The sequence below is a fragment of the Artemia sp. Qi Xiang Cuo genome, chromosome 2 (assembly GCF_049724085.1).
Source record: "Artemia sp. Qi Xiang Cuo chromosome 2, ASM4972408v1, whole genome shotgun sequence".
Lineage (NCBI taxonomy): Eukaryota > Metazoa > Arthropoda > Branchiopoda > Anostraca > Artemiidae > Artemia > Artemia sp. Qi Xiang Cuo.
The window spans coordinates 19,261,003-19,273,873 of record NC_142795.1 but is presented as its reverse complement, the minus strand read 5'-3'; the positions used below and the strand labels follow the sequence as shown (position 1 = coordinate 19,273,873).

Genomic DNA, 12,871 nt, shown 5'->3' with positions numbered 1-12,871 from the left:
AAATATATTGGCTTGAAAATCGAGAAAAGTGGCAGCTACTACAGCATTCTGCCTAAACGGAATCTTTTTTTCTCTCTTTTTTCTTTCTTTCTTTTCCATAGATAGCCTGGCACTGGAACATTGTAGAGAGTTGTTCAACGGCTCATTTTAAAGGAAATTAATTGGGTTAAAAACCCTTTGTAACTAAAACAAATTATTTTTAAAAGAGAATAAATTTTTCCACTAAAAACTGCATTTTGGATGTCTTTTCATACTGCAGTCTTTTCAAAGATATTTGATTTTTGAAGCTTACATTAATTACAATTAGAGCCAACTTTTAAGATTTAGAGGCCTACACCATTCCAGACACAGTTCTTGAGTTGAGGGTTAAAGGGAAACTAGCTATGCGTTTCCCTAGATTTTATAATTTGTATTAGTTGGTACACAATGATCTACCAGTTGAATTTTTTTACACGATGATCTAAACTCGAACTGATGTCCTCTTAGACTGGCACAGTTGAAATTAGATACGGAAAATACTAATAAATAATATAAAAGAAAATAAATTTAAAAAGACTCTATAATTTTCAAATACTTAAAAAAAATGTCATAAAAATAGTTGCTTGAAACAACTATAGAAACAAAACAATATTCACGGTTTTATAGGAATCTACACTTTTGTATATGACAAGCTTGACAGCTTGAAGGTTCGTGATTGGAACTAGGACGGCCAGGCCTGGTAAGAAAACGTTTTCGTCTGGGGTAAGAGCCTCCATAATGCAGATATACTATAACTTCCAATAAATTCTCCACGACCTGGAAAATAATGTTCCTTTAGATATCCTCAAAGACAGTCTAGTAACATCGGAACAGGATCGTAATTGCTAGGCTTCAGATTTAAAGGAATTAGAAAAAACACTGATTAAAATGAATGCTAAATTTGTCATGACTGATTACAGTTAAAGAAAAGACATCCTATGAGCCATTGCTGGTTCATAGGCGTGGAATCGACGTTTCAGTTGCTGGGTCTTTATTATAGTGACGATTAGCAAGCCTGTCACCCAACCTTGTTGCAGCGGGGATCTTTTCATTGGCCTAGTATTGCCAAGCAGAGCATCTATCCACTGCGCTACGACAGGGTGAGTTAAAATGAGCAATAAATACTTACTTAATGGCTAAAAACAACCCCAAAATGTTTTTGTATGGTGAAACCCAGCCATGTATGAAGGATTCTGTAGGGATGGGGTATATAAGTAAGGGAAAAAACTGTAAAACAGATTAAAGAAAAAAGTGAATAGCATTGAAGATAAAAAAAGCAACAGAAAACATCATCATAAGCATGCTAGGACTTGGTGAGGGGCAAAGGGCGGGAGTGGTAGCCTAGTATTATTTCCATCTATCAGGATGCTGACGCTAGTTTTCGTATAAAAGTGACCCGCTCAGCTAGCAAGCTATTTTAAAAGTTGAGGGACTGGGAAAATTTTTCAGTCTGAAATGTATATATATATATTTTTCACATCGATGTCTGTCAAGATTGGAATAAAACATAAAAAAAACGCTAAAAAGAAAAACACGACAAGGGGAAAATCCATTTGGGAATTCTGAATAAGTAATCAGGTCTCACTAAAAAAACATGTTTTTCATTTTTTGGTTACTATTGGTCATGGCTCGTTCTTTACTAGTTCCAGCCTATATTTCTTTACCCCATGTACCTGGTCTAGGTGAAAACTTAAATGAATTTTATGCAAGTGTTACATTGATAGATTCTTTGAGTCAATTAGACCATTTAGCAGTTTTCTAAATTCTGGGAAGGATCTGACTCGTGGCAATTTGGGTAGTGGTGTGTATAGTATTCCTTGTTCTTGTGGAAAGTTTTACATTGGTGGAACTCACCAACAGATTGTTGAACGATTTATTGAGCATAGTAACTCAATAGATAAAGCTCTAAAATGTAGTAAGCGTCCTGAAGCAATTGTTTTGGCTTTGGCAGAACACATTTTTATCTACCCTGAGCATTACGTATAATTTGACGATGTCAAATCTCTAACGGTAGAGGCCTGACACAGTGGGCTAGGGAAGCAACTGAAAAAAAAAACATATTCTTGCTAATCTTTCAATAAATTGGGATACAGTTGATTTAAATATTGACCCGATTTATAATATTCTTCATAAAGGTGAACCAATAGCTAATGAGGGTAATAGCGTTTTACAAAATTACCAAGGGACTAGATTAAATACAAGAACTAGAATAATTGCAGCAGTAGAAGCAGACAAGAGGATTATTTCACAAAAAATAATTAATTTCATATTCATTTTACTTTATTTTATCCAATCACTTCCGTGTGTGAGAATGTGGGAAAGCCATCATAATCTGACTAAATTGTAAAATAGCAAAGTATGACTTTTGAGTAATTATAAAGGAAACGAAGTATTAATTTTCTTTGAGTAAGGAAACAACATTACATTTGAATAAGAATACCTTTGATCCATCAAGGGCCATCAAATGCAAATACCGGACCTCCATTTCAAACTCAAGGGGTCAATGGCAAGAAGCATTACGCGACTTGTATCAGATGACAAAACAGGACTTTAATAGAGAAAGCGGAAACTATTCTTTTGAACAAAGAACTATTATGAGGATTACATTAAACTGGTCTCTGGCCAATGAGAGGAAAGAAGAACAAAATAAGAGAGAACTAAAAATAGGGATTCAGGAACCAAAACGGAGTAGTCTTTTTTTGGATCTAACAAAGAGCAAATGTTTTACTTTGTAATTACGATAAGCTACCACTGCCTGTCTGAATTTCCCCTAGGGGATAAGAGTTTGAAGATAAAAGTTAAAATAAGAAGAGAACCTCTAAAGCTTTCTGTCACTTGGAAATAACTTTAATACGTATATAAGAGAAATTAATAACAACTAGTGCTGAAATCTAAGTTGATGATTTTGGGCTTATAGTTTCGGTAGTATTTCCACCTAGACAAGGCTTGAGCCATTTGGACAAAACAGCATTTTAAGGTTAGAATAAGCCAAATTAAAAATTTAAGCTTTGAATAACTGAGGGTTTAAAACGGAAAGGAAACCTTAACCAAGAAAACAAACCTAGGAGAGCCATTTGTGCTTCCCCTTGTCAGCCTATAGTCCTTTGAGGCTTAGCTTGACTTTATAAAGACCTTATATCCAAAAATTGGAATTATCGGACAATAACATTAATTACACCCCCCCCCCTCTGGGCAATCTTCAGACGTTTATACGAAGAAGAACACCGTTCCCTTTTTAATCATTCTTTCATTTCGTTAAACCCGTACACCATGTTTATACAATGGTGACCTTAATGTTTAAACAGGTAGGTTAGGGGAAAAAGGGAACAATATTATCAGCGTAAGAATTTCCAAGCCTTTATGTCCAGATATTTTCAATTAAGATTTCCCTGCTAAAGTTAAAGCTTAATAAGGTTCCAATCAATACACCGCCCTTTCAAGAAATAATAAGAGAATCTCTTGGTTTGGGTTAATGAAATTTGAATTAAAAGCAAGTACGGTTATTCTTAGCTTAGCTCAAAAATAGCTTGAACTAAAGGATTTTAATAACCCAGAACTCAAGCCTTGACAAACTGTACAAGTTTACCCTTTTTAAGTAGAAACAATCCTTAGCCTAAGATTACCTTGATCTTTTCTTTTCGGTAATCATTGGTGGAACGAAAAAGTAGATCATTAGACCTTAGACCTAGAAAAGGTTTGGAAGTATTCAACATAAAGAGAATTAGAATGTTTTTCTTTTTATCTTCTTTTTGTAAATAAAATCAGTTTTCACTGAATTCTGAGTACCGATTTCTTACCCAAGCCTCTGTTTTTATCACGCTACCAAATTTATTAGCCCTGCTAGTAGGGGCAACCTTACAACTGGTCGCAGCGGTACTCTGGTTCTGGACAACTGGTCGCAGCGGTACTCAGGTTTGGGACAACTGGTCGCAGCGGTACTCAAGTTCGGTACAACTTTCGTTTAAGTGGGGGAGGATTAATTAAATTTATAAAATTTAGTACAATTTAGTCCTGTTCCTCACAAGAAAGAGTGTATTCAGTTTTCCAAACCTATCCAAGACAGAAAAGTTTGAAAAAGTGTTCATTAAAGGAAATTTTAACCTAAAAGGGAAGCTCAGACAGACTTTTGTCTTTTGTTTTCCTAAGATTCTTTCTTTCTTCTCCTTTTCTTTCTTTTTGCTACAAGTTCTAGTTTCCGAATCGTCTGTAATTTACTTAAATAGGGTCATAGGTTAATCATCCTCAAGAGTGTGTAATTATAATACTAAACTTGTGGGTAAATTTAAATCAAGGTACTGAGAAAATTCTCATACAATATATAAATAGACCCATTTTAGCGACTTAAAATACTATACGGGATCAAAACGTTTCCAACGCTAAGAATTGAAAAGAATAGATCCATCATGAGTTCCAATGAAAACAAAATTAAAGAATTAGAAATTGAACTACGACAAGCGTAAGAGGAGAGAATAAGAGTAGAAGAGATCGCACAAGCTAAAATAAACGCCCTACAAGAGCAATGTGGAGACGCCCCAGTCACAAACAGGCTTCAAAAACTATTTGTGGAGCAAGCGCCCCCCATCTCGTTACTAACATATCCAAATGAAATCCATTCATGCATTATCACACTTGAACAAATACAGAGGAGATTAGGGAACGATGATATTGCTATGATAAAGCAAGCTAAATTTTACATAGGAGGAGGTATACAACGAGTTGCTTCAATTCCCAACGTACATAAAACTAAGGAATCGGACAAATTAGAAAGACTACTGTAAGATGCCTTCTAACATTAACATTCAGCCGCATAAAAACCACGGGAGCTGCTCTCTGAAAAACAAAGGCCATCTGAGTTAGTACACCAATTTTACTCCCGGATCAGGGGAAAGGCAATAGATTATGCAAAAAATTCTCCTGGTATAAGAGCAAATGACATTACGATGAGTATTTGCAAGGGTGACATGCTCCCTTCCATTGGAAGGAGAGTATTAGAACAATCTAAGGCCTCGGACGACCAAGATGAATTATTAACACTTGCAAAAAGATTCGAAGCAATAGATTTAATATATAGGGACTCTACAGATATGTCCCTGGGAGCAGCAGTAGTAGACTCAAGAGACAGAAATTCCGCTAAAGAACCTAGAGTTAACCACAGAGTAGAATATAAAAACAAGGGCAATTATAAGTATGAAAAAGGAAAATTTTTTAATTGTGAGAGACTGGGACACATGAAACTGGATTGCAAAATCCCAAAGTGTACGAATTGTGGAAAACCCGGACATTACCGGAAAGATTGTTGGCAAAGTCTAGCATGTATAAGGTGCCAAAAATTCGGGCATAATGCAGACAAATGTATGGCACCAAATCCTATTGAAAAAGAACTAATCAGGCAGGACTTAGAGGAAGTACGTCCCAACCCTGAAAATAAAATCACAAACCCTCCTTCTAACCAAAATGAAGATATTTGTTTTAGTGCATTGCAGGAAAATAAAACTGAGCCAAGTTCTTTCCCATTTATGTGGACAGCTAAAATAGCAGACCAAAATTTTGTAAAATGTTTTGTAGATAGCGGGTGCCAAAGAAGCTTATTAAAGGAGGAAATATTTCAAAAATTTCAAGTAGAGGTTAGTAGACGCCTCAAACCATCCTCCCGAAACGTGAAATCTTTAAGTGGAGAGACTTTACCACTAATAGGAGAAATAAATGTAGCATTCTGCATTACAGATGAGGCAAAACGGAATGAAAGATTATTTTGGAAATTTTCAGTCGTCCCATACTTGAAATTTGACGTAGTTATAGGATATGATATTTTAAACAAACTTGATTGTACGTTAAATTTAAAATATAATAAAATCTCTTTAGGAAATACAAGTACGGAGGAAATAAATTCCCTTGCGTTTTTTACGGAACAAATTTCAAGGAAGGAAATTGGCATACATGGCAAAACAACTCTGTATTCTGGCAAATTATTTCGACATCATTAAGGTAAAATTTTCAAATCAGACAGAAACCTTTTCAGCTCACTGTGACACTATAAGGTTTACCCTGAATATTCAAAAACATTTATACACATCTCCGTAGCTGCGTGAAACTTACAACGATGCAATACAAATAATTTATTTTATTACTAGCGATGAACCTCTAAACTTACCACGAGGTAAAACCGTTGGTTATTATGAGGTGATAAACAATGAATATTTAACGGATGCGACTCTCTTAGCAGCAGGAGTAATAGAAAATAAAGAGGAATCCCTCGCTATAGAGGAGGATAAAATAGGATGGGAAGACAGTGAATTTTTAAAGAGAATTAAAACGGGTCCGTTAAGTTCAGAAAGAAAACAAATAGTAGAGACAGTCTTATTAAAATTGAAACGAGCCTTTGCAACTGGACCTTATGATGTAGGGCAAAATGACCTTCCAGGATATAAGGTAAAAATAGACCCAGATATACCTATTAAGTGTGTCAAACAATTCGCTTTACCGTTTTTAATGACAGAATGCTTACAAAAACACATAAACGAAATGGTGAGAGTAGGAATAATTGAAATAAGACGTTCTGAATATACAGCTCCAATATTTTCCATAGGAAAACCAGGAAAGGATGGGAAAATTCCACCAAAAACTTGTTGGATGAAAGTAATAGTCGGTTCCTCATAGATTTAAGAGCAATAAATAAGGCGATAAAAGACTCACAGTGGGGTATTCGAAGAATTTCAGAAGTCATCTCTGATCCATCTAATAAAACCAAATTCATTTCAACTATTGATATTAGAAATTGATTTAATCACTGTAACATAGCTGAAGAAAGCCAAAAATATTTTAGTTTCTCAAATAAAGGGATTTCTTATGTATTTAAGCGCGTGCCACAAGGGTCAGTTTTCTCGCCCCACGCTTTTGTTGAATTTTTAAATCAGGTTTATGGACCCGAATTTTCTTCATTTTTATCAAGTTATGTAGATGACTTGACAATACATACGTCAGGGAACTTTGAAGAACATTTGAAACATATTGAACTAACTTTGAAACAGGCTATAAAATTTAATCCAAGCCTTAATATTGATAACTCTCAATTTTTTTCGGAAGAGTGTGACTTGTTAGGGTTTCGAGTCTCCACAAAAGGAGTTAAACCACAAGCACAAAAATTAGAAACTATAAAGAAATTAGAACCACCAAGTGACGTCACAGGAATTAGGTCATTTCTAGGCTTAACAGGCTACTACAGGGGATTCTATCATAATTATACAAAATTAGACGAACCTTTAATTCGACTAACTAGAAAAAACGTTCCTTTTATTTTCGGCCCAGAACAAAGCGTAGCCTTTAAAAAGTTAAAAACATAATTATTAAATCCAAATAGTTTTTTTTTAGAATTTCCAGATAAAGACAAAGAAGTTTACCTTGTCACAGATGCCTCGGAAAAAAGTATTGCTTCAATTTTAATGCAACAATGCGAAACGACAGATAGATTTCGAATAGTGGCAACCTATTCAAAGGTTCTTAGTGGTACAGCCTCAAGGTTTGATAACCACAACAGGGAACTTTTTGCCTTAGTACAAAGTCTAAAGCACTTCCAAAAAGGGTATTTATGGGCCACGAGAACTCACATATTTGTAGACTGTGCAGCTCACAATTTGTTAAGGAAAATAGATCAATTAATTTTGATGAGTTAGAAGTAGAATATTTAGTCTTATTAGGAGACGAGGAACCCATTGATGTTTTTGGGATTGGTAAAGAAGAGATGAGGGGATTTCAATTTGAAGACCCTGAAATTAAGGTGGCAATAAATGAAATAATAAAATTAGAAAATACCCTTTTAGGCTTAAAATCTCCCCAGGATATAGATAAAAATAATGAAAAGTCTAAAGAGGGTAGAAATGAACAGTCGAGCCAGACTGGTTTGACCAGGCCCTGTGAGGGATGTGAGTCAAATACGGGTAGCTCAAACATTCCCGGAGCTATCAAACCATGGAAAGGGGATGAATTCAGTAGTAATACTGAAAAGGAGTTTCCTTCTATAAGAAGGAACAAGCCTGGGTACAGGGATAGATGCCTAACCTCTGGGTCTATGCACGGCAAACTGAAAGAGGTAAAAGTAAAGGGCAGGACGCATGCGTGTGTTACTGACAGCAGGTCAATTTTAGAGAGGAGTGAAATTGAAGCCTGTAAAGAATAAGTTCTGATGGTGGAATTTGGCAAGATAAGAACTACCGTAAATGTTACTGGCGCTAAGGATAATCTGGTCGAATCCCAAACGTCCAGAGAATCAGACTCGAAGAGGGACGAGCCGTTATGGATACGACAAGCTCGGGCGGTGGAGCTTGCAAAGACTAGGACTATAGAAAGGGTCACTAGCATGGATAATTGGGCTGGGTCTGGGATACCCGCAGACCTAGGCACCAAGAGGGGTAGGCCGCAGGAAGAATTTCCAAAATTTGACTTTTCGGGGAGAGCTCAAATTAACAACAGACCAGAAACTTCAAATTTAGGGGAAGGGAATCCTTTTGTTGTGAAATGGTTAGGAGATCTTCAGTTGATCCTAGTTGAAGGAATATTGTATGCAATAGACGACTCAGAAAAAAGGAAACAGATGCATCAATTTCAAATCATCCTACCAAAAAAAATAATTAGAGAAATCATTAATCTTATGCATACGAGTCTTTTCCTAGGAGCACACATGGGGACTGTAAAAAATTTGAATAAGTTAAAACAAAGTTGTGTTTTTGAAAATATGTACTGCCAAGTTGAGGAGGCGGTAAAGAATTGTGATCTATGTTTAAGGAGGAATAGAGGTAGTAATATATATCCTAAATTGAGAGAAAGTATTTTCCCTGACCACCCATTTAATATCTGGTCAATGGATACCACGGGAAAACTACAACTTTGTGCTAACGGTGACCAATATATAATTATTGCGGTAGAGCATTTCACTAAGTACACAGTAATAGCACCAGCCAAAGACCTCAGGTCAAAATCAGTGATGGAATTTATAATAAATGAAATCAAATCCCATTTTGTAAATATGGATTTCTTATTGTCTGATAATGCCACATGCTTTACGAGTAACACCTTTAATGAAATAGCCGAAAGGTTAGGATTCAAAATTATACATTCATCGCCAAGAAACCCCCAATCTAATGAATTAGCAGAAAATCGAGTAAAATGTTTAAAAAGAATACTAACTCACTACCACGATGAGATACATAGAGAAAATTGGAGTGAATTCTTACCATTCATACAATTAGCATTAAACACTAGTATAGATGCTAGCAGAAAACATACACCCTATTTTCTACTACATGGTTTCGAAGCGAAATCAGTATTTGACAACATTGTTTCTAATCCAAGGGAGGGGTTCTGTTCAGAAGATCAATGGGTATCTAATCTCGTTCATGAGGTATTTGTCAGCCGACAAATATGTATGAATGAATTAAAAAGGGTCCGAAAAGGTCAAGAGGCACAATACAACAAAAAAATATTGGGAATTGAAGTGTTCATTAATAATTTTGTGCACGTCATCCAAGAAAGTTCATAAAAAAATTATTCTTTCTAGGGGTAGTATCTCGTGTTATTAGAATTATATAAAAACTTATTTTTACTAAGGGAGCTCAAAACCGGTAAACATAGGTTGGTAAATATAAGAAAAATTAAAAAGATAAACGACCATGAAAGGTTTTTAGCCATAAACCCCGAGATAGCAAAACAAAGGTCAAAGGTAGATGACAAGCCCTTAGATCCTATACCAGACGAAATTGAAGGGGAGCAAATGAATAAAACACAGATAGAGGAAGACATCCCCATAATATTTGGCAATTTAATTTAAAGGGGAGTTTATTAAACCAAATAAATGAAAACAATTTGGAAAGTGTAAACCAGCCTTACATTACGACTTCGAGTGAGGGGAATGGTTCTGGTAACGCAAGAACAGACACAGAATTGAGATTACCAGAGCCTCAATTACAACCCACGGATGAAATAACCAGTGAAGAAATAAATGACAATTCGGAAGGAAATACTTCGGTGCAAACAGTTGATAATTACCTACAAGAAAGATTTATCCATAAAAGAAAGGCTAAATCAAAACCACTAAATTATAAAGATCCTAGTTTAAAGGATTTTCTCAGCGGAAAAATGGCAAAACCTTAAAATTCCCTACCAATAGGCTATAGAATATCGGTAAATTATAGGCGTTACGGCTTACTGGAACTTTATAAATCGACTAGCTGCAATGTGGTGACACAACAATTGAAATTGTTGGTTATTTGTGATTTTTCTATATCAAATAAACAAGATGGGTTCAGAATGTTCGAAATGTTCAGCATTCCGTTCCCAGTGTCAAAAACTTCGTATTTCTTTCAAATAGAAAATGAGTTCAAATTTTTTGGGTTAAGTAAAGATCAAACGAGATATTTTTTAGAAGATGAAAATATAGAAAAAAGATGTAATTTAAAGAGTATACCACTATTGTGCAACCACCAATTTATTATTAGAAGCACACAAATGAACTCCTGCAGTTTAGCAAACTATATGGAAAATAATGCATTAATTAATAAAGAGTTTCAAACCAAAATTATAAAGGAAAATAAAATATTAATCCAAAGAATTGGAAGGGAAAAGTATTTAATCACATCTCCTTTCAAAGAAGAAATAAGAATACATTTCGAATGTAAAACAGAAAAAAAACATTAAGCTCCCATATAAAAAGGCAGCTCGGTAGTAAAATTGTTAGAAGAATGTTGTCTAACTGCAGAAAGGTTAAAGATGAACAGTATGTTTAGGGGACAGATTACACGGGAAATGGCGCCTTGGAACATATCGATAATTAGCCTATAAGGAAACCTCTCTGTAGCTGGTATAAAAAACGAATGGAGCAAAGAATTTGAAGATTTAATTGCAATATATTTCCAGAACAACTCCAAGATGTAGATTGGCATAGCTGAGCTAAGAAAAATGCACATTTCCTTAAAGGACGAAAAAGGAAGGAAAACAGCTAGCTATTGGACATTTTTTCTAAATACCTCTAATCTATTTCTATCTTTATTAGGACTAGTCTCAATTGGAATAATATTTAAAACATTGAAAAAAGTATGGTTCGACTATAGGAAACAAAAGTCTCAAGGCTTTCCTATAACTGTGGAACAAGAAGAGATTTAACTAAATTTTTTCTTAGCAAAGTTACAATTTCATAACGAAAAAATAATTGTACTGGTAATCTTAAGTGTGGAAGGTGCTGTAAATCTGGGATAGCCCTCACAACCTGACTAATCTGTAAAGATAGCAAAGTATGACCTTTGATTAATGATAAGGGAAACAAAGCATTAATTTTCTATAGTAAGGAAAAAACATTACATTTGAATAAGAATACCTTTGATCCATCAAGGGCGATAAAATGCAAATACCGGACCTTCGTTTCAAACTCAAGAGGTCAATGACAAGAAGAATTACGCGACTTGTATCAAATGACAAAAAAAGTATTTTTACAGAGAAAGTGGAAACTATTCTTTTGAACAAAGAACTATTATGATGAGTTTATTAAACTGGTCTCTGACCAATGACAGGAAAAAAGAATAAAATAAGAGAGGACTAAAAATATGGATTCAGGAATCAAAACGTAGTAGTCTCTTTTTGGATCTGACAAAGAGCAAATGTTTTACTTTGTAATTATGATAAGCTACCACTGCCTGTCTGAATTTCCCCTAGGGGATAAAAGTTTGAAGATAAAAGTTAAAATAAGTAGAAAACCTCTAAAGATTTCTGTCACTTGGAAATAACTTTAATACGTGTATAAGAGAAATTAATAACAACTAGTGCTGAAATCTAAGTTGATGATTTTGGGCTTATAGTTTCGGTAGTATTTCCACCTAGACAAGGCTTGAGCCGTTTGGACAAAACAGCATTTTAAGGTCAGAATAAGTCAAATTAGATTTCCTCTCAGAAATTTAAGCTTTGAATAACTGAGGGTCTAAAGAGGAAAGAAAACCTTAACCAACAAGAGAAAGTTAAGAGAGCCATCTGTGCTTCCCCTTGTCCGCCTAGAGTCCCTTGAGGCTTAGCTTGACTTTATAAAGACCTTATATCCAAAAATTGGAATTATCGGACAATAACATTAATTACCCCCCCCTCTGGGCCATATTCAGACATTTATACGAAGAGGAACACCGTTCCCTTTTTAATCATTCTTTAATTTCGTTAACCCCGTACTGCATGTTTATACAAAGGTGACCTTAATGTTTATACAGGTAGGTTGGGGGAAAAAGGCAACAATAATATCAGCGTAAGAATTTCCAAACCTTTATGTCCAGATATTTTAAATTAAGCTTTCCCTGCTAAAGTTAAAGCTTAATAAAGGTCTAAACAATACACAGCCTTTTCAAGAAATAATAAGAGAATCTCTTGGTTTGGGTTAATGAAATTCGAATTAAAAGCAAGTACGGTTATTCTTAGCTTAGCTCAAAAATAGCTTGAACTAAAGGATTTTAATAACCCAGAACTCAAGCCTTGACTAGCTGTTCAAGTGTAACCTTTTTAAGTAGAAACAATCATTAGCCTAAGATTAAATTAATCTTTTCTTTTCGGTAAACATTGGCGGATTAAACAAGTAGATCTTTAGACCTTAGACCTAGAATAGGTTTGGAAATATTCAACATAAACAGAATTAGAATATTTTTCTTTTTATCTTCTTTTGTAAATAAAATCAGTTGTCACTGAATTCTGAGTACCGATCTCTTACACAGCGCCTCAGTTTGTATCACACTACCAAATTTATTAGCCCTGTAAGTAGGGGCAACCTTACAAGTGTTCTCACTGAAGTAACTTTTTTTAGGCGTTTTCCCATGCCTATCAACCATAGTTCTGC

General features: G+C 34.9%; 1 protein-coding gene across 1 annotated transcript in view; it reads right to left on the bottom strand.

The window, feature by feature from the left end:
- Window positions 1–541: 541 nt before the first annotated feature.
- The window catches only part of LOC148954976 (uncharacterized), a 137,870-nt gene continuing 125,540 nt past the window's right edge, over window positions 542–12,871 (bottom strand). Inside the window, exon 5 of the mRNA XM_089099511.1 lies at window positions 542–795. Within this exon, the coding sequence (XP_088955637.1) occupies window positions 640–795 (156 nt within the window). The 3' untranslated portion in view covers window positions 542–639. The remainder of the gene's footprint in view (window positions 796–12,871) is intronic.